The 24,076-nt window shown below is 36.9% G+C and overlaps 1 protein-coding gene across 1 annotated transcript in view; it reads left to right on the top strand.

Moving 5' to 3' along the window:
• Positions 1–24,076, top strand: part of GUCY1A2 (guanylate cyclase 1 soluble subunit alpha 2) — a 154,941-nt gene that overhangs the window by 111,465 nt on the left and 19,400 nt on the right. Inside the window, exon 7 of the mRNA XM_050333617.1 lies at positions 15,132–15,286. Within this exon, the coding sequence (XP_050189574.1) occupies positions 15,132–15,286 (155 nt within the window). The remainder of the gene's footprint in view (positions 1–15,131; positions 15,287–24,076) is intronic.

Raw genomic sequence — 24,076 nt, 5'->3', positions numbered from 1 at the left:
TGTATCTTGCACTGTAATGACAATGTTATGAATAATGCCCTCACCTCTGGACTTCCTGAGCATATTGACAATTTAGTTGGACAAGGTTCCAAAACGAGAATGCGATTTGGGTTCTCTCATTAGTTTGGGCTAACAGAAGATGATACCTTTATAGCCCAGTACTGTTTCATGAATTATAGCTTTTCCATGTTTGCTGTGACACATCTGAAATTCTTATGGGTGCATGAAAATCAGATGTGCATCTTTCTCTGTTGCTGGCATGTTTCACTATGGGCTTAGCATACCAAAACTTGCACTGGTCCCCTTGCTCCACACTCCTCTCTCCCTTTCCTTTGTTTTGTCTTGTATTGGAATTTTAAGTTATTTCCTATGAGCAAGATTCTCATTTACTCCATGTGCTTGTGCTCAGACATATTGTTTATAGTCTTTAGGTATTTGATAGTTACAGCTTTTAAAATTCCCATAGACTAATATGGATAAACATATATTGCCATCTTTCCCAGGAGTCCCTTGATAGAGGCCTGTGTTTTGTCTTCTATTACATCCTTAGCTGCTGCAGCTCCCTCTCCGTTTCCCAATAGCTGTTCTCTTTACACCCAGGCATCCTAACCATCTCACAGCATACTGCCCACTCACCAGCTTGCATTGCCCTCTGCTGTCCTACACTGCCTTTGACCCAAATCCCTTTCCAGGCAGCCTTTGAGTCAGTGAGAGTTCATTAAAAAGGTTCGAATGCTGCTCTGTGTATGATCCAGATCTGCTGCAGTGTGCTGTCAGCTGTGGGTGTCAGCACAAGGCTAACTGGGTGGGAAAGCAGTCAGCTAAATCATGTGCTTTGATGCTACCTTCTGTTTTAAACTCTTTTGGACTGTACTGAGGTGACGTCAGAAGTGCCACTTGTGACCTCCACAGAAATGGCACATTGTCAGAACTGTTACTTTTAGAAACAATTTCTGGGGAAGGTTTCCAGATATCTCCAGGCTAAGCAGAACTGATTCCATTCCTATGAAAAATATTTAAAAATTCATTGTATGCCAATTTTTTAATTAGTTACTTCATAAAGTCAAGGGACTTTGGCTGCTGAGTTAGAGGTCAGTTTTATCATTGCCTTGTTCTTACAGCCAGGATGGTAGACCAAGGAAAAAGGAGCTTCAGTCAAGTAAGCTGCCATGCTTGAGGGTTACAGCAAAGGTTTCCCTCAGTCCAGTGAACGTTTGAGGAATCCACCCACTGCATAGCTTTGAAAAATCCAGCAAAGATGACCAGAAATATGCTGGGAATTAAGGGAGAGACAAATATCAGAGTTATCTGTCCAGGTTTACACCAGTCAGTTCGAACAGCCATAACAATCTAGTGAGGGCATCACAGAACATGAAGCTCAGCAGAAGGTGATGCATTATCACCTCAGAAGACCCAGTCAGAACTGGTTGGAAGCAAGGAAGGCTGGAAGGTTATCATCTGCATTTGTCACCTTCTGACAGTGTTTTATGGGTGGTGACAGCTGCCGTGTTTTGTGTCAGGACAGTAACCTCACGGCCCCTTGGGCTGACCCGGTAGCATTGCTGTGCCTCTGTGGCTGTTCTGAACAAGTTTATGTCAACCTAGCACGGAGTCTGTATGTTTCACTGAGACATACAGTGCAGGTAATAGCTCTAAAGATATTTAAAATTTAAAAAAAGCCTTTCTTGGTTTGGCAAAATTTAGAGATACAAAGAACTTGTCTTTGCTTGACAACATTTCCTCATGATTAATGTGAAGTGTACTTCCTTGTTCGCAGGTTCTTCACACATAAGCTTGATTTTAAAAAAGTCTTCATACTTTTTGAGGTACACTGTTCTATGATTTAGACAGACATTAGTGAAATGTAGACTTTAAAGGAGGAGATTTGCTTCTCTTTGTTCCAATCTGTGTATTAAGTTGATCTGCATGAATTTCTATGGTTGCTGATATAAAGAAAGCTCCTGTTCATTTTTATATTCTATATAATTAATTTACTTCAGAAAAAAGGAAAGGGAAAACTCCTTTTCCCACATTACTTTTCCCACATTTCTACAATGGGGAATGATATCTGTGGAACACATACTCTGAACATTATTCATCTTTCCCATGGGGATTATTAGAAGTACATTAAGATTCTCTGAATTTGCTTACAAACCAAGATCAATTTCTAAGTAAGATTAAATGAAGAAAAATTGTGGTGATTTATCACACACAGTCCACTGTAGTAACTGCTTATAATGAGCTTTGAGACACACCATAATGCAGTCTTTTGTTGCAAGTATCTTTTGTACACACACTGCCTACCTTTTATGAAGTAATTGGAATTTAATGTGCTACAGCTTTGAGATGTATGAAGCCAAACCCTTAATGTGGGAAGCTTCTGGGATTAAAACACTTTTACAATGAGAAATTTTAAATATGTTTTGACTAATTTTATTCAAGGATCATCTGCAGAGTTTTTATATAAATAAGTCTCTTAATTTTATGGGCTTTACCAATCTAATTAAAGATGTTATTGTTTTCATTTTACATTTCAGTCCTGAACATTTCTAATGCAGCCATGACATTTTAACTTAGTAATGAATTTATTGCTATAGAATGTTAGTCACTGATTAAAATTTTAACAACTCAGTTTTTAAATGCATGATCACAGGTTTGGATGGGTAATGTAACATAGTTTTGCTCTCTTGACTGTGTCACTGATGATAGAATAGGTGTGCCAGCTCTTCAAGTAGATCAGTGCAACAGAAAATGATCAGTGAATTGATGGAATTTGTGCTTCTATACTTCATGTGTTTTGAGATTTTTACTTGGACTGACTTTGTTCCTCATACTAAATGACTCCACAGACCTGAAAGATCAAATGTGGATTTACACCCTAGTATGCCCATAAGAGTTTGTCTTGACTTTGGTGTACATTTTGAGAACAGCTACTGCTCTAATTTCCTCTGAACGGGATCTAGTTCATGCAGACCAAGCCATTTTGTAAAGTGAAGCATTACAGAGTAAATAGGGATAATTGGCACATGTGCTTCAAAAGTGCTTTGTTTCTTTGAATCAAAAGCACTGTAGAATGTAGCCTTGTTATACACTGGAGGTTGCTGCCTTTTAGTGAGGTGATCCTTTTTCTCATCCTCATGGAGGCTTAACGTACAGCTGCCAAAGTATTTCTTGTTTGATTTGATAGTTATTTGATAGTTATGCACATGAAGTTTAGCTGTGATAATTTGTGATGAGGAACAGACCAATGCCAAATAACATAACTAGGTATTGTTGCAATGTATTAGCAGAACTGACAGTCCCGTCCCTAAAGCATGACTGTCTAAAAAAATCATGCTACGTTTTCTGCCAAGATTGCACTGATTTGCTATGCATGGTGTGTACTTGATACTGCAAAGTATGTTGTTGACATAGATCATCATGTTATTATTATGAAAAAGAAGTTAAAAATTTGAATTTATAATGTAAGTAAAACTGGTTCGACGTAGTTGCTGTACTCTTTAATTTTTAGTTTTAGTGAAATTTAAAGACAATGTGAACTGAGTTACACCTCATTTAAAACTGAAATTCAAACTTCTGTTTCTGTAAGTGGTTTTAGGACATGAAAAATTTTTCTCCTACCCCATCTGTTTTTAAGGATGACAGGAAAACAGACTTTGTGGCAGTCATTTGAAACCCTCAAATGCATCACCACTTTCTAATTAGTTGTCCTTAAATGCAGTATGATGTTAGAGTTAAAAAACACATATATTAATTGCATCCTGTCCATCTTCCTGTCAACATCCTTACAATGTGTTTACAAGTGTTTTGCTAGTGCCACAATGAAAGGACTTATATGGTGTAATTTAACACACTTGCCTCAGGAGCCTGTCACTGCCATTAATATAGCCTATTTAGGCCTATGTAAGTTGGATATTCACCTATGTCTTCAATTAAATTTTATTATTTATACTTGTGTCCCCATCTGCCATATCTCCCTCTTTGTTGTTAACACCTAGCAGATATTTGAAGATTGTTATCATGCTTTCTCTTTTGAGTAATCCTTGGTCAAGCTGTGAGTACAGATTTTTAGTTTCCCCCTAAACAAATCCTTTTTGAAGAGATTCTTGATCTTCTCAGAAATCACTATTGTTGACAGTATCTAGGTTTTAACCTAGTAGTCTTGGTGTGGTTGACTAGAAGACAGTGGGAAGGAACTATTACTGTCATATGATGTTCATAGCCCCAGATTACGTTTTTTATGTGACCAGATTGCATGTTAACTCAAGTTCATTTTGGTCTTAACTCAGAATTTTCCAATTTTCTTTCTTGAATTGTGTAGTTTTAGTTTGAAATATATTTCTGGATACATTTAGTCTGTGTGATTGGTTAACTTCTATTTTGTCTTGTTTATTGCAGATAATTAACAAACACAGTAAATAAATATAAGTAATAAGTAAATAAAAATAAGTAAAAGTTAGATGCAAATAAAAAAATTATTAATTAGTCATGATCGAAACTTCACACTCATCTCCCTCACAGAGACACACTAACAAAGAACATAGCACCAGAAAATAAAGGGTGTCTTTCCAAAAAAACACATCTTGCATGCATTTGGGAAGAAAAGAATAAAGAATGGGACTCAGAGCTAAAGGACTTGTCAGCTCTTGTCAGCAAAGGTTGCACCAAGAGAGATTCTTCACTCACTACTTGGGTGAAGAAGTTGACTGGAAAAGTTTCAAATAAAGCCTAATCAGACAGAAGCAATATCAGGAAAAAAGCACGTAATGATAATGCTGGATAAGCAAAATTCAGGGCTAGGCATCTGTGTTCTTCAGCTGCCAAATGCACCCAATTAGTGTCATTAAAGGTTGGCTGGGCAGCAGTGGCAAACAAGGATGTTATAGATATGCCATACTATGATCTGCTACTGCATCCAAAACTAAATGTGTTTAATTATTTAGTTAGTGTTTAATTTTAAAAAGATCATGCAAGGATAATTGAGTTTTAAAGTCTCTTTCTTTTTTTGTTTGACTTTCTCACCCACACAAACAATAGCACAAATATCCTTGAATTTGTGTCTATATGTTTGTGGATTATAGTAATATAAATTAGTTGATAAGAACTAGTGAAGATGGGCAGAGATAATATTGACTAAGAACGTTAACATGCTTGAATTTTTGCAGCTGCAAAATGCATACTATACATAATACATATATTATAGTAATTCCCTTTAAGATTACTGGTTTTAACAGAATGCACAGGCCAAAAACAAATGTATGTGTTCCCATGCATTGTTCTTTATTAGCATGTCTTTGAGAGGGGGATGAGTATGAGACACAGTGGGAGAGATCACTGAATGAAGTGAAGGAAAGTTGAAGTCTTTTTTTCCCATAAGTGATTCACCTTCATCGGAGAGCAATTTGTCTCTGTTTGGATTTTGTCAGTGTTGACATCAGGCCTTCATTTGTTAATTGCTTTGAAAATAAGGTCAAAATCTTTCTAGTAATGGAAATACTAGAACATTCAAATTTGTCCTGAATCATCTTAAAATTGCTAAGCAGATAACAATTTTATCTGAAGCAATTGAAACAAACAGTAAAATAGTATCTCATTTCCATTCATGGCACATCTGACGTTCAATAATAATCAGATATTGCTTGTAGATTTGCAACTTAAATCTAGGAATAGAAAATCTTACATTTTGTATGAGTTACAGAGTGGTTTTTCATTGATTTCATGAATCATTTTATTTAAAAATTTCTTTTTTGGCCTAGATTTTCAGTGAAGGTAACAGAGCAGTGCAGAATACTCTCTGAGTTCTGATCCTAGCTTTTGTTATGTTTTGTTTTGTTTTTTGGTGTCAAGAAAGTTTGACTGACTTGCTGAAGTGCTGTCTGTACAGAAATCAGGAAACTCTGTAAATGCTTTGCTAAAATCCTCTGTTCAGTGCAAATCAGCAGCCTTTCACTTCATGCTCATTCCCTTTGTTGTATGAAGTAGTTATTCTCAACCCAGTGGATTTGCCTGTCTAAAAGACTTCAAAAAATCATTTTATGTGAATGTGTGTTTTGAATTCACTGAGGAGGAAATTCACTTTCCCTGCACAAAACTGAAGTTCTGTGATGGTGAAGTACAAAGGCCAATAAAGAGTTTTAATAACCCCCTTCCCAATTATAGCCAAGGGGAAGTCTTAGACTCCTGTTTATAGAATCCATGCAGTCACAGAGCCTCTTTTCTCTTTGTATGCAATTGCCATTGCCTCTTAGGCTAATTGTTACCTGCTAGCTGTGGAGATTTGCTCCAGGTATAAGAATAGGGTAAATTCTACACAAATCGTTGCTGCGATCTAGGTCTTACATTGTTTTACATTCAGTCCATAGAAATTGAAGTTCTTAAAATCAAACTGGTGAACTAGCAGAGGAACACATCAGCATTCTATGATTCTATGATTCTATTAGATTGAGGTGTTTAAGCATGATCTAACACTGTGAGCTGTCCAAACATTGGAACATATGTGGTATGAAATACCCGTATGCCTCAGCTGTCATGCGGGAACTTTCAATATTTTACAAGCTAAGTTATCCTTTAGTTGAGCATGAGGAAGAGTGATCATGCTGCACATCTAATATTCCAGTCTCTATGATGGTAACAGTGCTTCAAGTTTCTTCACAAGGAAGCAAACAATTTTTTAGCTATTATAACCTATAACACTTAAAATTCTTTATGCACAGCTTGGGGTTTTCTTAGCCTTTGATATTTCCATGTGGTCATTGCTTGATTTACTCTATTTCAAAGGAGGGCATATGCTGACTTGTTTCCGGTATTTGTCTTTATCACAAAAAATCACACAGAATCAGTTAGATTAGAAAAGACCTCTGAAATCGAGTCCAACCAACCTGACTAATCACCACCTTCTCAACTAGACCATAGCCCTAAGTGCCATGTCCAGTTGTTTTTCTAACAACTTAATTGGATATATTGTTTGTTAGATTGAGAGGTGCTGAAGGAACTAGTCTCTCCACTTTTCCCAACTTAAGAATAGGTATATTTGCAAAACCTCACCCATTGATTTATTTTTTTTTGTCATGTCTACAGTGTCCATATGGAGGAGGGAATTCAATAATTTTTTTATCTTGATTATGTTTGCTTTGGTGCTGATTGCAAGTAGCTGGGGAATCCAGTAGAACTACACATTTAAAACGTATCTCCTCTTTGTGTGAAAGGTATTAAAACACCTTGAAGTGGCAGATGTTTAAATGGCATAGGCAACAATTTAGGTCTCATTGATAGTGTAGAAACCTTGGGAAGAATCTTGATCCTGATACATCGTTATTGTACATCGGCTAGATAAGGTTACTTCAAGTAGTAAATCTGTAAGATTTTTATGGTTATATTTTAAAGCTGCTATGTAGCAGATCCTTGTCGATTAGTTCCTAGCTCTTCCCACAGCTGAAAAAACTTGACTTTCATCTATGCATAAAAGCACATATTAGAATCAAAAGATGAAGCATCACTTTTTCATTGAAAGGTCATTTCATTTTACAATTTAAAAGATTTCCGGCTAGATTCAAAGATCGTTATGTTAAGATACCTGAAGAAATTTCAGCAGTTCTACAAAGAGAGTGATCTTCTGATGGGATCCTATCCATCAACACCTGTTTCTCTGATAATTTATGCACGGGAGTGTAGCTCATTTTAAGCAAAGAAGATGAAAGTGTGACAACTTTGCCAGTCCAAGAGTTGGATTCATGTCACCTTTCTTTAGCTGTGTGTGCATGAGATGTCCAAGCTAAACTTACCATTAAATGTCCCTACTTGTTCAACCAGGAAAGTTAGACAGCTTCAGGAGTGATTGATTCAGCCTCTCTTAGGTGCCAATTTTAGAATGTGAAGAATTGCAACCTTGAGGTTATTTACCTCCTTGGTTTAGCAGGAGTCTAGAAATCTAACTTAAATGAGCCGGAAAACTTCTAGGTGGTTGAAATTAGATGAAATCTACCTCAAATGACTAAATAAGCAAAAGTATCAAATATTGTTTGTTAAGGTTAAAACCCTTAGGTCAAACTCTTTTTTTTCTTTTTAATAGAGTTTTTTTGTTCTCTCAAATATTTTGAGCATGTGTCATTTATCCTTGTTAAAGTATCACCCAATCCATTCAGTATATGTCATATGATGGCACTGTGAGACAAAGATGTCCTCCTACACCAGAGATCAAAGAGAACTTTCTGATGAATTTTTCTCTTTTTCGGGTGTCAGTAGAGAGGAGGCTGGGAAAAATCCTCCACTGCTATGTGGGCCTGTGTGAATGATTAGCTCTTTTTTGAGTGCCTGAACACACAGGTTCACATAGTAATGAAATTCCTACTGTGGAAATTGCTATTTAAAGAAAACAATGAAAAGTGGTTTGATTAAATGCTCCATCAGAAGTGAAATGCAATGGTTTATTGGTGAGTTAGAAGCAGCTTATGAACATTAATGTTTCTTCACTGGAATCTCAGGGGAAGGATATAGGTCTTCTGTTTAGCAACTCTAAATATTCTGATTTACATCATATAACACCCACCTCCACCCCACCCCACCTCCTGCAGTAAATAAGTTCAGGTCAGATGTTTTCTTACAGATAACACAAATCCTCCTCTAACTTAGACCCTGCACAGTGCCATAGTGAACTGACATGGTGACCCTATAACAGAATTTGGCTCAAAAAACTTTGCCCCAGTATAAACATTTCCTTTGATACCAGAACTAATGAGCCCCCAAAACTAGTCTGAGTCTTTGATTTTCACTTAATCTGATTTTACCTTATACTGATGATGAAGGTGTGTAATTTTTCGTCATAGCATATGAAAGATAGAATCATGAAATAAAAGGAACCTCGGAAGGTCAATTAATTCAACCAGTATTCGAACCAGGGCTAGCTTAGATCACAGTGGAAGAACTTGAGGAGAAAGTCAAAAAGAATTTCATACTTCAAGACTAGGACTTCTTTATGTAGATATGAAATGCTTCATAGCTCCTTTTTCCACATTCAGTAGAAATGACTTTATGCCAAGACCGTAGTCCAGGGATGTATGTATGTAATGTGCATCACATTGGTTATAATTTAATTGTATGTCTTTTACACAAACCACATTATTGCTTTACCCAGTAACTGTTTAAAATAGATGTATTGATCCCAAGGCATTCAATATTTATTAGTTCATTATTTTCTTTTTCATTGTCCTTGTATAATTTCCTGTGTCTTTTGCTTCAGATGGGTTGAATATGAGTAAGAAACCTAGGAAATTCTAGTTAGAAAACAGTTAAATGTTCATTTTTCCAAATGTTTTTCAAATAGGGGGAAAATATATCCTGTAGCTTAGTTCTATAGAACACCTTGTGAAATTCAATTGATCTAAATTTTTCACTGAGCAGGTCTGTTCCTTGGCAACAATTCTGTAGTGAGCTATACTGTCATATGTCCCTTTCCAGAAAGACACTGTGATATTTATAAATCTATCTAAGAATACAGATAACCCACACACTAAAGCATATGTCAGGACATAGCTGTCAGTCCTGTTCTTTGAAGGAGCATAAAGGCATGTTGACTCACCAGTGTGTGGCCCTCATTTTAGACCTCTGAGCTATGTACAGTCTATTTTACGTTAATATATTTCACAAGTAAATGTCCTTGTGTAAGGCATATGTTGAGATTTAGAGATAGCACTGTCATAGAAGCTGCTAGAAAATATTAGAGCAGAAAACATCTTACAGATTTTGGCACGTTCTGTTTGAAAGGATCTGTCAGCGCGTCATGGACTAATAGCTAAGACACTGGAAGAAGTGACTTTTTCCTTTCTGAAGGACACTGCAAGGAGAGAAGGGAGAAGGTCCATACTGAGACAAAGAGTATCACTCAGCATGGTAGGGCAGAAAGTTAGGAGTGCTTTTTTTCTGAGGAATACTACTGTACAGATATCCATTTACATTATTGAAACTGACATCGAAAGTCCTGATCCAGCTTCCTATTGTATTTAAAAGCTTTGCTGGTTTGCGACATCCACGTGCCCGGAACTATTTTCATACAGCTACTGCCCTGTACCAACCCTGAGCTCTTCTACCAGCTCAGCACAAAGCCTTGAGCAGCTGTCCAGTCCGTCACATTATTGAGGCTTGGAGAGCTCCAAGCTTGCCGAGTGGGGGATCATTTCTGCCTGTGGCAGCTTTCCAAACTGTGTCACCTCCTTCCCAGCCTGCCCTTGCTCCTTCATCTGTGTCTGCGTAATCTGTGAAAATGGATTTTGTGTCCTTCTGGATGCAGTTAACCTGTAAGGCAATCTGAGACTTCTCTTTCTAGCATGGAAGTATGTTTTTCAGAGTGTGAGAACTGTTTATTAAGGTCCTTCTCTCCCTGTGTGTGGTGGGAGGAAACAATGTGTGCTGAAATGTTATCATAGTTCATATTTGAGGAGGAACTGTGAATAACAAGCACCTTTTCTCTACAAAAAGAATTTCTTTTGGCTCAGGAAATCCCTGAACTAAAAATTGCTGGTTGCAGAGAGAGAATTTTGGAAATGAGCATGTATTTTTGCTCTGTGCTTATCAGAAGACAGCTTACATGGTCACCTTTGGTTTGAACTGGAAAATCTGCTTTCGTGTTTTAATATCAATTACTCTTTACTGGCAGACAAAAAAGAAAGGTACCTACAGGCTTTTCTTTTTCCTACTCTGCTTTTCAATACTGTCTACAAGAGACTTTTCAACTCAGAAATCATTCTTCAGTCATATGTTTATGCAATTCTTCATGCTGCTGCCTATTAGTCTCTTTTCTCTTCTTTTGAATTAAGCACAGGTTATGCTTTCTAAAATAGATTTGTAAGCTCTTGAACAAGACTGCAGATACTTTTACACAGCACCTCAAGCTTACTGAAGAAGCTTGAGGAATAATTAAAAAAACAGTTATTTTCCTTCCAGGAATCATTACAGCTTGAACCATTGTTCTGTGGTCTAATTAATCAAGGAAGTATTTTTAAGTCTTGTAATGCAATGTCTCAGTTTTGACTAACAGGAAGTTATGTTTTTAATGTCTTCTATTGGTTATCAACATGCAGACATATATTGACCAGAAATTTTAAGATCTGAGGAAGTTTTTTAAAATGTTCTTGAGTAGACAAGTGCTACTTCTCAGATTGTAGAACGGTATCTTTTCACTTGCATTTTAATTTTTGCCTTGAAAATTATATGGGGAAATGAGGAGAGGGAAGGAGAATGCATTTTCAATAGGGTTTCAAAAGAGAAAAACTCAAGATCTTTGAATAGAAAGAAAATTACTGGATTTTTAATTTTTTTATTTTTTTATTGTGAGTGTACTGATTAACAGAAAAATCTATTAAGAAATAAATAAGCAATTAGGAAATTTACTTCAGGCATGCCAATGCCTTCCTTTACAGCTGTTAAAATATTTTTGCCTCTTCACCATAAAGTGAGTATAGATGGACTGTGAATTTTCAGTGTTGCATTTATTCTCATCTCAATTGGAATAGTGATGGAAGAGTGCAGTTTTCACTATGGTGCCTAAGGAGACGTTCAGGCTTTATTGAAAGTAATTGAAATGGCATATCAGATAAAAATGAAACAAAACTTAACAAAAAAACCCCAGCTCTTTCAGATATGAAAGAGGAAAGTCATGCTTTGGCAATGAGGAGATGTAAAGGGGTAACATACAACTCTTCTAAGATTCAGTAAATCAGAAAAACACAGTAACAGAATGTTCAGTTCAGAAAAAGAACAAATATTTTTGTGTTGTTCATCTCTGTTCCTGTTTGTTCTTGACTTTTCTCTCACAGTCCAGTCTGGACTATCAGTTCTCATTGATACCACTTCTGGCACATTTCCCTGTTAGATCATGACCATAGTTTTAGTGCTCCTTATCTTTCAGGCTCCTCAGGGAAGTGGTCACAGCACTAAACCTAACAGAGTTCAAGGAGTGTTTGGATGATACCCTCAAGCACATGGTGTGACTCTTGGGGATAGTCCTGCGCAGGGCTAAGGGTTGGACTCAGTGATCCTTGTAGGACCCTTCCAACTCAGCAGATTCTGTGATTATGTGTGATTCTGTGGTTCTTTATCACTATTAAACAAAACCACTATCCTTCCTCTCACTCAGGAATTAGCCATTTCTGCTCTCTGTGCCTTATCCTGTAAGCAATATTCAAATACTGCTACTTCTTTCTTACAAGTAAGTTTTGGTAGCTTCTTTTACTTTCCACATAGCTATGTATTTCGTTCCATCCTATGCTGATCAATGCACTCTACTATTCTTTTACAGCTCTGACACATCAGCTTTTCTCCACCTCACTATTACCACAGCTCTTGCAAAGGTCAGATTTGTTAATCCTTTTTTCTCATTTTTCATTCTAAATCTTTCCAGTGCACCCAGTTCAAGCTGTTCCTCTTTATTTAAAAGATTTCTCACAGGTCTCTGGGTCTTTTCACACCTGTTCATGTTTCATTCACCATTGTGCCTTCCAGTATTCTGTTCTAGAAATGTCGTTTGCCTTGTCTCTTCACTCTTCCTTAACGGCTGGGGGATTGTTATTTACAGTTGTTTTTATTCATGGTTGTCTTCTTTTTGTGATTATAGAATCATAGAGTCAGATGGGTTGGAAAGCACCTCTGAGATCATCAAGTCCAACCCTTGAAATAGTTTCCAAAGAGCTGTATTTCCATTTGTATGCATAATGGCTCTTTCACTTTCAGTTACATACTACCCTTTTATGATTAACCAAATCCTTTTCTCATTAGCCAAATAATTAAGGATATATAAAGGAGCAGTTGGTACAATGAAGAGCATGAATCTTATTTTTATTAAAAATGCTCCATTTAAGTATGACAGTTTACATAAAATGTATACTACACGTACATTAAAAGGAATGAAGTTATTATAGACAAATAATGCATCCTACTGTTGTCACCTAATTTATGCTTTATATGGTCTTTAATGGTAACTGTTCTGGGAAAGCACTGACAAGGGCTGCATGTACAATATAGCTTGGGAGCTATAACTGTACACATATAACTGTTATTATTGTTCTAAGTTATGTACTCTAGGCAGGTTTTCTTTTCCTGCAAAGGCAATCTGAAAGTTTGATGTGCCCCAATAAGTGTCTTCTTGTTAATAGTTTGATCACACATTTTCTTTTGTAAAAAAGAGCCATAAACTGTTAACATAACACTTATCAACTCAGTGAGGAAAAAGCCAGAACAATGTATCTGCAGATGAAATCAAATCTGGAAAAGAAAATCTTATGAAAATATATTTCACTAAAAAGTAATATATGACCAATATAATGGTTATTCTCAGTATAAGAAGGCACACTAAGGAACAATTCACAGCAATAACATCAGTGTTGCAGGCTCTTTTCTTATAGAGAACCATATAATGAAGCAGAAGTGGAGTAGTTTTGTAAGCCATTCTTGGCGTAATTTTGTCTTGTATCAGGCAGTTTTCTCTAAGGTTTAATGAGAAAATTTGCATGAACTTTCTTTCACCCAATGAAAACGTTAGGTTCTGACACTCTCATCAGTTTAATGTAGTTTAACCTGTGTTTGTGAGGATATCTACCTTTTTTTATTGTAGAAGTACCTTTTAAAAAATCTTTTAAAATACTACAGAAGACAAAATCTTATGTACTCAACCAAATAAAGACTTTTAAAATCTCTTTAGATACACACTATATTAAATAAAAAAGCTGTTTACTTTCTTTTTTTCCTCATTCCTTCTGAAATTCAAGCAGTTCACAGAAGATCCAACCTGTGCACTTCTGAGTGAAAGTTTGAATGTCCATGTATTTTTATTCTCCAACACAGTTTTTCCATGGAATCTGGCATAGCTTTAGCTTCATTCACTTAACTTTGCAAATGAAAATATTTTATATCAAGAGTGATACATCCGCTTGTATTTTTTTCAGCATGTCTGATTGTGTAATATCTGGTTTCCTTGGCACTTGCAGAGCAGGAAAGTCATAACCACAAATGCCGTTTATTTCCCCAGCGTCTTTTTGAGACAATCATGAGAAAATGTCTTGAAAGCATTTACTGTGTGAGTGGGGTTTGAGTTCTTCAAGGGAGACTAAACTTTTGCTACTGAGAATTTGAATATCCTGATGGACTTGGAAATCCTTTGGAAGTGCTCTGTCACTGAAGCACTGAATGATAAAAAACTATGTGGCCGTGTAAAAGGAAACACTTTGAGAATGAAAGTAGAAAAAACAACCAACAACAACTTTAGCTTTCACTGCATATAATATAATATCTTCTTTTCATTTTTTTAATATTATAAAGTTAACAAGAGAAAAAGACCCTTCTATCTGTAAAAAAATATTTTCTTAGCAAACACTAGTGGCAGCTAGAATGTATGCAGAATAAATCTCTGTTTATTCACTCTGAAAAAAACTTGGATGGTGACTGAGCTTTGCAGATCAACGTAATTGCCACATCTCGGACAGTTGCAGGGGATGATTGCTAGAATAACCACACGGGGGTTTTTAACTTGCTGGGGATTTATTCCTCCTTATTTTGAGGAGGATACAATTACTTGAAAAATCGTTGGTGCCTCAGTCTTCAACGTTCTCACCGTTGTGATATCTGTCTGTCTGACAAAGTGAGAAAGACTTTAGACCTTGAAGAGTTTGGAAGAAAAATATGAAGATATAGGTACCTTATTCGTTTACTCCACTTTACTATTATGTCTGCCAGTTTGAGAAAAATTGGGTCTTACTTTAAAGCCTGTGTTAGAAGTGCTCGTGAAAATAACCTTTGGTAATATATTTATTTGTGTAATTAGGTGTCTGATATTGCAGTAACTCATGATGATCCCATGCTGTTCATGATGCCTGTTTTGACTGTCGTGGTCTCCAGCAAATGTGCACAGAGGAAGAAAATAGTTTTAGTAAAAAGATAACCATGTTTTCATTCTTTTTTCTTGTAACTGCATCTGATTTAAGGTAGAGGAATAGAAGAGCCTGTTATCTTCCACTTCACTCTTTCTTCTTTGGTTTATTATTCATTTTAAAGTGTTGCTGTGACTGGCTTATATGTATAAGTGCTAATGACGTTACTGTGGGCAGCACAGGACAAACAGACTGACATGGATCTCCTGTTTTTTCCAGATGAGGATAGGCATTCACTCAGGTTCAGTGCTGGCTGGCGTCGTTGGTGTAAGAATGCCACGCTATTGTCTATTTGGGAACAACGTCACCCTTGCAAGCAAGTTCGAGTCAGGAAGTCACCCACGCCGCATCAATGTCAGTCCCACCACATACCAGTAAGTCCTCTTAGCCTTTTCATGCTGTCTGTCTTTCAACCTGTTTTGAGTTTGATCTTGTAACATCCTCTGTCCTCAACACATGAACTTCATCAGAAAGTTATCAAGGCACCAGGACAACTGGAAAGAGGTGTTGCCTGGGGATGCTGGTCTTTCTTTTGCAGGTTTGCATCAGAATGTGCAAAGAAGTCAGGCAGGGGACACAAGGAGGCACAACAGAATGGCCAGCTGTTCCTGCCTAAAGTAACTTGTCACAGAAAAAGCAGGAGATATTTTCCAAAGCACCATAGTTTTATGCACTATTACAGCTTTTGGCTAGGAATTTGGATTCCACCCACTAAACACAGTTCATGAAAGTAAGGATATTCCCATTGGCTCAGAAGAAAGTCCCTAATTTTTCCACTAAAAAGCCAAGCTTTCAAAGAGTTTTTATGCTTTCTCAAAGACAAAATTTCTTATTTAGCACTTTACAGAGACATACTCTTAATGTAGGAAAAAAGATTGAAAATGGCTAAGCATTATCCCTAGATCTTTGAAGAAATTATGCAAATAGAGAGAAGGCTTGATTAAATCTGGTTGTGAGGAACAGCTCCTAAATAAAGTGTTCCTTATTGTTCAAATTTGACAGTTTGACTATTAGAATTTCTACTGCTTGTATTACAATGTACTCACTTTTTTGGCAGATCTCAATCTTGCTCTTCTCCAGTGTTTTATATCTGAAGTAATTTTCTGAAGTAAGGTTTTTCTCAGGTTTTGAAACTGCATGGTGAATCTGTATACAGTTGTTCAAACAATATTGCTTTTCCTTAGTTTTTTTCCTATTGAGAACTGTGAATATCAATTTTTTCCTATACTTATCTATGTAAATAAAATTTTAAATTTTAAATGGGATTTCTTCCTGCAGAATTGAAGTGTCTGGTGTGATAAAATGTGAATCATTCAGAAATTACAGTGAAAAGTAATTAAACTAGTGCATAAAATGGCATTCTTCTGAAGATCCCATTCACTTGTGATCAGATTTTGAGAATGAACCAAGTGTAGCAAATTGAACAAAAAGCAGAATAACTGAATAGGCTTTGTATCATCAAGTGAACAGAAATAGATTGATACAGTAACCTGGTAACATGCAAGATAAAGACAGACACAATCTACTATTGTTTATAGAAAAAAATAAATTCAATAAATATATAGGAAATTTCTGTTTGGAACTTTGGAAATGTGGTTCAGGGGTGTGATTTCACTCAAGGCTATGGGATTGCTTGCTCATATTTGTGTCTCTGAGAGCAGAAACTGGTGAGCTAGACAATTTTATGGAAATGTCAGTAATGTGCATTTAGGGCACTAATGATGCACAAAATTCTCTTCTTTCATGTTGGAGCCAGAGTCACTTTCAGTGTACAAGTACCAGTTCTGTAGAGTTTTGTTATGAGTGATATGGCACCTCCTCTGTGAGACACAGTTTTGGTGTCACTGTTGAGCAACCTGATCTTCAAGATGTCCCAGCTCATTGCTGGGGTATTGGACTAGATGGCCTTTAAAGGTCCCTTCCAACCCAAACTATTCTATGATTCTGTGGTTACCTTTTTTTTTTTTTTTCTCCAGCACATTGCTTATCAAAAGTTTGTTCTGAAATCTAGTTTGTGAGATTCTATAGGGAGCTTGTTAAAAATCTATGATTTTATGCTGCCCTTTATCTGACTCTTAGCATTGTAGCACAGAGGAGATGTATTCTCTCAGCTCTACCTGGCTGCCAGTGGTCATACTGTACCACAGCAAGTCAAATGCAGATAACCTGGCCTGGAGAGCCTTCTTACTAAGTCCTAAACAGCATAATGTGAGTCAGATTTTCTCACCCTGTGTATCTTCCAGGTTGTTTCAAAAAAAGGGCTATGGGTTTTTTTCACTTCCCTTTTAATCCTAGAAATCCAGTAGTAATATGACCATTTGATTCAAGATGGCCAAATTTTCACCTTCTATGACTATTATGTCTATGCTTATCTTCCAGAAAGTTACAAATTTAGACTGTTGCTTCAAAATGAGAAGATAGTAGAAAAGTGACTGGCATTGTAGTAACACTGTAACATAAAATTGCAAAACAAAACACAGCAAAATATAGAATTATTGGTATTTATCTCCATTTTTGTACTCTGTAAACAATCTGTTGTTATGTGCTGAATAAATTCACTGCTTGATTCAGAGAACTTTCAGTTCGAGTAGCAGACTAAACACATGATTACAGGTAAAGGAAGAAGAAATGCCAAAAAAAATGTTTGAATGAGAGCCAGTTATCAGTCAAGGTAAATGGCTAAAAGTAGTGCTGATCAGGCTAGGAGCAATTTTATATTACAGGCTTTGGAGATTACATGACAAGATAAAATGAATGTGCATGGGGCAACTTGAAAAGGCTATTTCAAACCATACCTTCTGGTATGATTGAAAGCAGGCAGGGAAAAAGTGAAAAAACGACACTGCTGACACAGTGGCCAGGAGAGATTGCGATTGAAAATAGTCTAAGGAGCAAAATTATTCAGAGGTGCTGAAAGTGATCTAGGAAGTTTGGATATAATATCCCAGAACTGTCCAAATAAACAAGTAGTGATCTGATACATCTTTATATAACTTTTCTTAAATATAATTTACATGACTATATGTTCACTGTGCACAGATAAAGTGATTCATCACAAACTGAAATGCCTTTACATTTGACTTTATATTCTATTAAATGCTTATATTTATTAGACTGTGCTGCTGTGTACTCACTTGACATTTCTATTATTTAGGAAGCAATGTTTTCCAAACTATATAATTCTGCAATCAGTATGCAAATAGCAGAGTTTTCAGTTAAATGAAACTAATGACATACAACTTTTGTGCTTATAAAGTATACAGATACTAGAAACTTGACCAATACTTATCAGCTTTCATTTTACAGTAAAGTTTATGCATCGTAAAGTGTCATTAGCATTCAAATAATAATCACACTTCAGAATACCTATTATTGGTTTCAGACACTTCTCTGCAAGCCTATAATCTGCGTAAGTAAGAATCATAGTCTAAAATTATAAATATAAGATGTGATATTTGTTGCCTAGCAGCAACGGTGAACCTGGGGCAGCCTTGCTCCAGTTATACCTGCCTGGGCAGAGCTCTGCAATGTGTGAAACAGCACCTTTTAAAAAGGTGAACTTAGAATCTGTTGAATCAGAATCCTCACTTCTGTTTGAAATACCTTCTCTAAACTCAGCCAGGTCTTTTGACAGAAGGATTACAGAGCCCTGTTTGCTTTGAGTCACTGAGCACTGTGAAATGAAATCATCACTGGAAGAGCATTGGTAAAACTTCCAGTGGAACATGTGGAAACTGGAGAGCAAGATCTCGAACTGGTCTCTGTTTAAACATGTGGACAGGAAGGAATAGGAAAAGAATCAGCTCAAGGTTTATTTAATTCATCCACTTTATCCTGAACTGAATAGAATTACCCTTTTTTCCATACTCAGGAAGGAAGCATAATGAGTTTATGAGACTCTACAGCACAGAAGAGAGATTAAATATTTTTTAATTCTTTGTTTCAGCCATGAATAATTATTTTTATGAGATATTAATATAATATACCAACATTCATCTTGTTTTCCTAGTAGTGTTGCAGCATAATGTCTTGGGATTTCTAGGCAGTTATCAAAAGCAGGTAAACACAATTGTTGCTATTTATCAAGTAACTCCTGTTTAAAAAGAAAATTTTTTTCCTGTTCTTTCTACCTCTGGTCTTTTCCATTGCATATTTCCCTTGTGGAGAATGTGATTCTGGAATTAAGTGTTGCGTACAGATACTTTCCATTATCATATGCTGGGTGATACATCTGGGATCTGAGCTTAGACAAAGTTGAACAGCCTGTATCCCACATCTTTAATCTTGATTTAGGAATTTCTTTCCTACGGGTTATATCTATATCTACATCTATATTTTTCTGCCTCATATGGACAAGCCAAAGGGTATGCTCTGCAGGAAAGCAGTACATAGTTTCCTTTGCTGTAGTGCGTTTCATTTCTTTTAGAAATATTGTTCAAATTTGATCTGTACAGACTGATTCAGATTCAGTCTTTTCAGATTACTTTGGAGCATTCTTCAAGAAACTGTCTGTTTTTATATTGTTCAGTTAACTGTGTATGCTTTCAATAAACGTTGAGGGACAAACAACTTAGTTACGGACAGAACTGGTACACACATTATACATGGACACAAAAAATTATTTTTAGTCTAATTACAGTATTAAAAGTGTAGGCAAAATGCACTAGTTTATTCTTGGGTTTCTGTTTTCCGTGTTATCTCAGTGTTATGAGGCTGCACCCCCCATAGTGGGTGTGTTTATGGTCCTGGGGCTTCTGTTGCCCAGCCATGCTTGTGTTTGTACTTTTATTCAAGGCCCATCGGTAGTTCACTCTACACAGAATAATCTGTGTGTGAGATCACTGTTCGTTCCTTAACAGTGTGTGTTACACTGCAGTTTCACACAGCTAATCTAAAGCTAAAACATGTTTGGGCAATAGTCATCTGACAGCTACACGACTGCTAAAACTACAAAAAGCTCAAGCCAAGACAAATCCAGGCAAGTCCTGAGGCCAGCACTGTTACATCAATGCAAAGCCTCAGGCCTTTTCCTACTGATGATGCAATCCTGTGCACTGAGCCTTTTTCTCCCATGTCCCAAACAGAGGGCAGAGATCCAGTATTCTTTCTGCTTAGGTGGATGAGAAAGAAAAGTATTAAAGATCAAAAATAAACACTCACCATGCTGAGCTACATGGAGTATGCAATATATTCCATTAAAAATCATAACTAGTCCTTTGATAACCTTACTACAATTGATCTGTATAAAGGAGAAAAACCAATACATGAACTTCCATAGTTAAAAAAGTAACAAATATAATCTGAAATTACTTAGATGTAGTTAGGGTTTTTTTTCCTAGTCTCCTGGTCTTTCTAGCATGCATAGAAACTGAGGGAGAAATTCAAACCCACCAAGGTTTAGAACCAAGTACACTGATTTTTGGCATTACAACTGCAATTCTGTATGAGGAACAGGACAATCCTAGTTGTGGGTACAGACTAGGGAATGAGAAGCTGGAAATTAGTACCACAGAAAGGGATCTGGGATTCCTGATGGATGGCAAGTTGAATAAGATTCAGCAGTGCCCTGGCAGCCAAGACGGCCAACTGTGTCCTGGGTGAGGGGGTGTCAGGCAAAGCATTGCCAGCCAGGCAAGGAAGGGAATTTTCCTGCTCTGTTCTGCCTTGGTGAAGCCTCACCTTGAATATTGTGTGCAGTTTTGGGAACCACCATACAAAAAAGACATTTAAGCCATTAGAGAGTATTCAAGTGAGGGCTACAAGGATTATGAAGGATCTGGAGGGGAAGCCTTATGAGGAGTGGCTGAGGCTGTTCATCCTGGAGAAGAGAAGACTGAGGGGAGACCTCGTTGCAGTCTGCAACTTCCTTGTGGGTGGAAGAGGAGGGGCAGGCACTGATCTCTTCTCTCTGGTGAACAGTGACAGGACCCGAGCGACTGGCATGAAGTTGTCAGGAGATGCTTAGGTTAGACAATAGGAAAAGGTTCTTCACTCAGAGCGTGATTGCGCACTGGAACCGGCTCCCCAGGGGAGCAGTCACAGCACCAAGCCTGACAGAGTTCAGGAAGCATTTGGATGACACTCCAAGGCACATGGTGTGACTCTTGGGGTGTTCTGTATAGGGCCAGGAGTTGGACTTGATGATCCTTGTGGATCCCTTCCAATTCAGTATATTCTCTGATTCTGTGGTTTTCTGAATATAGGAACTCACTGATGAAGATGAGACGTTTTCTTGCCACAATACTTTGAAATATTACCCTGTGATTTTTCCTGTGCAAAAAAGGAGCTACAGCTTTTAAAAGCTTCTTCAAGGTTCCTACTAAGTATGATTCCATTCACACACAGACCTCCTGAGTTTTTTTTAAATTATGGAACTGAAAATTAAAAAAAATAATGGGATAATTCTCAGATACTCTTTTTGTCTGAAAGCAACTGCACTTCCACCAAGGAAGGGACAGAACACGAATTTAAACAGTTTTAGAAGATATCAGATTAGGAGGGGATGGTGTCAAAGTTAATCAGCTGGAAATCAGTGTTTAAGAAATTCTTCCTCCCCTGAACCATCAGCAAAGAAGATAAGGTGAGGGTAGACCTAGTTTCAGGCAATTTATAGGAATGCTTGAGTACCCTGACCCTCACAATTTTAGCACTGAATTGTAAATTGTATATCGAACCACTTGAGTGGAACCCAGAATTTTGAACTTGTGAATAACCTACTATAAAAATACCCTTTGCAATAGTGCCCTGAAATGAAATACACCGATGTGATTCAGGAAACACAGCCAAGATAAATGCTTTGGGATATTTTCAGACTAGTTGTTTTATGCATATTCCTGAACTGCAGAGATTATGTAACTTCAGTTTAAGCTCTATGAATATGAGACAGTCTGGGGACATTTTTTGTAGAGTTTAGGCTGCAACATAAGTTCTTGAAGGTGAAGGATAAGACTGTGTGCTTAGGGTAGACTGTGCTTTCAGACTTTCACAACAGGCAGTCTGACTTTATCACAAAAAAAGCACTCTGAGAATGGTCTACAAGGTGAGGAAACCAACCAGAACTGGGTGGCATCACCCAGGAGATGTTGCAGACCAGGTTTTACACTGCATCTTCCCTTGAGCCAGAGGCGAAGGGTAAAAATGTTTGCGTGGAATAGCGTGGCTTGGTGGTCATCTGGTGTCCAGCCAAGGTCAGTCCCCTACTGTGTGGCCTTGTCCTCACGGAGGATGTGCACTATTTATTCAGCTGCTTGGCAGAAGTATCTTTTGGGGTTCTTTGCACCCATGAAAAGGAAGACAAGAAACTTAGAAATGGCCATGGCTGTCAACTGCTACTGTTTTCTTTTTAACATCATGAATGACCTAAATATGAGGCAAGATTCCTGCAGAAAAATGTTCTCACTACTATGCACGGAGAATATGCAGATAACTTGTTTCTTTGGTGTATACACAAAGCTGTAAGAAATCAGAGGCGATTTCTGAACCACGATCTCATTCTTAGACTGGGAAACCAAAGTGTCAGAACAAATATATTTAAGGAATTCAAAGAATCTATTCTTTAGGTGAATGCTAACAAGAAGCCATTTTCATCATGATTAAAATTTTTCTAATAGCATTATTCCATGAGCCAGAAATGCCTTTTTTTTTTGAAAAGCATAAACTAAAGTTATTAGGATAGAATGTGATCATAAGTAGCTTTCATTAGCATTTGGTAAAGAAGGTTTTGTGCCATGCTTGCTTGAGAGCTGAAATGTTATCCCAATAAAGGTCAACTAGAGAATTTCTGAGGGTGAAAGGCTGAATTGAGCAGTGCATCTAATACAGAGATGTGGAGTCTATCACAAGCCACAGTAGTGGAGTAATCTCAAAAGGACTAAATGGTTAGTCATCCATCAGTCCTGGAGCATTTCATTGTAACCAAATTACAATTTACAAAACAAGTGAAAATAAGATTAATAATAAATATCATGCACTTTAGTTCTATGAGGAAAACTGTGTAAAATATCAATTAATTTCAGTGCCAGTCCTGACCTGAATCAATGAATATATATATTTTACAGTGTCAGACTTGTGTAACTGTCATTAAAATTAGATAATGTTAGGTTCTGAGAAGGAAACCATTGATTTTTAGCAAGGCCAGATGCTCCAAAGTGAATAGTCAGTTTGGGGAAGAGTGACTGCAGTGAAAGCTTACAGATTTAGCTCAGAAAGTTCTAAGATTTCAGCTGTCATGTGCAGAAATAGAGTTTGGAAAGCAGTGAAGAGTTGTTTCAGTGTATTAAGCCTGTGATTTGGAAATATAAAATATTTACTGCAAGCATTGCAGAGATGAAAAGCCTCTCTGTAGGGGCTTCTGCAAACATTTGTTTAATTTAGAAAAGATTACATTATTTTGATCATAACATTGACAATCTGGAAAATAAATTATGACCTTCAAACCACATCCTAACAAAGACTGCTACAGAAGTTCAAAGGCAAAAACATTGCTGGATTTATAACCGAATGATTATTTAAAAGATGGAAAGAAAATGCCTTTCTATTTCAATGACCTTACACAGATTGTCTCAGTCAAAACCCATGAAAAATACTCAGTAATGGAAGTGTCATTATATGTGCTGAGAATCCCAGAAAATTCTTCTGGCAACAGGATTTATTCATTCATTTACTTCCCAGAAATCAACTTTACAGACACTAAATAAACCACCTATTACAAAATTTACCAAAACACTAATAAAATCCTTCCCAGTGATGTTTTTGACCTTTGAGTTGATTGAGAGAAAGAATAAATATCTTGGGAGAGGAAAAGAGGAAGAATGATTTCATATATCCAACTGTGCTCAGAATTTACCTTCGTCTCGAAACTGCTCTTTTCAAAATGGAAAGGAAATGAATACCACTAAATTAATTTATTGGAATTTACAGTTATTTTCTTTATTTTACAAGTCCAGCTAGTTTTAGGGAAGATACTTGATAAAGAATCCCTAAATTTTCAGATGTAGCAAGACAGAGATTTCTGCACTATGGAGATGACAAATGGCAGAATCATAGAATCTACTGGGTTGGAAAAGACCTTCGAGATCAAGTCCAACCCTTCATCCAACACTGTTGTGGTTACTAGACCATGGTACTCAGTGCCACATCCAGCCTCATCTTAAAAACCTCTAGGG

Source organism: Myiozetetes cayanensis, unplaced genomic scaffold (genome assembly GCF_022539395.1).
Source record: "Myiozetetes cayanensis isolate MyiCay16 unplaced genomic scaffold, myiCay2020 scf5-8, whole genome shotgun sequence".
NCBI lineage: Eukaryota > Metazoa > Chordata > Aves > Passeriformes > Tyrannidae > Myiozetetes > Myiozetetes cayanensis.
Note: the sequence above shows the minus strand (reverse complement) of the source record. Positions and strands in the feature narration are given on the sequence as shown.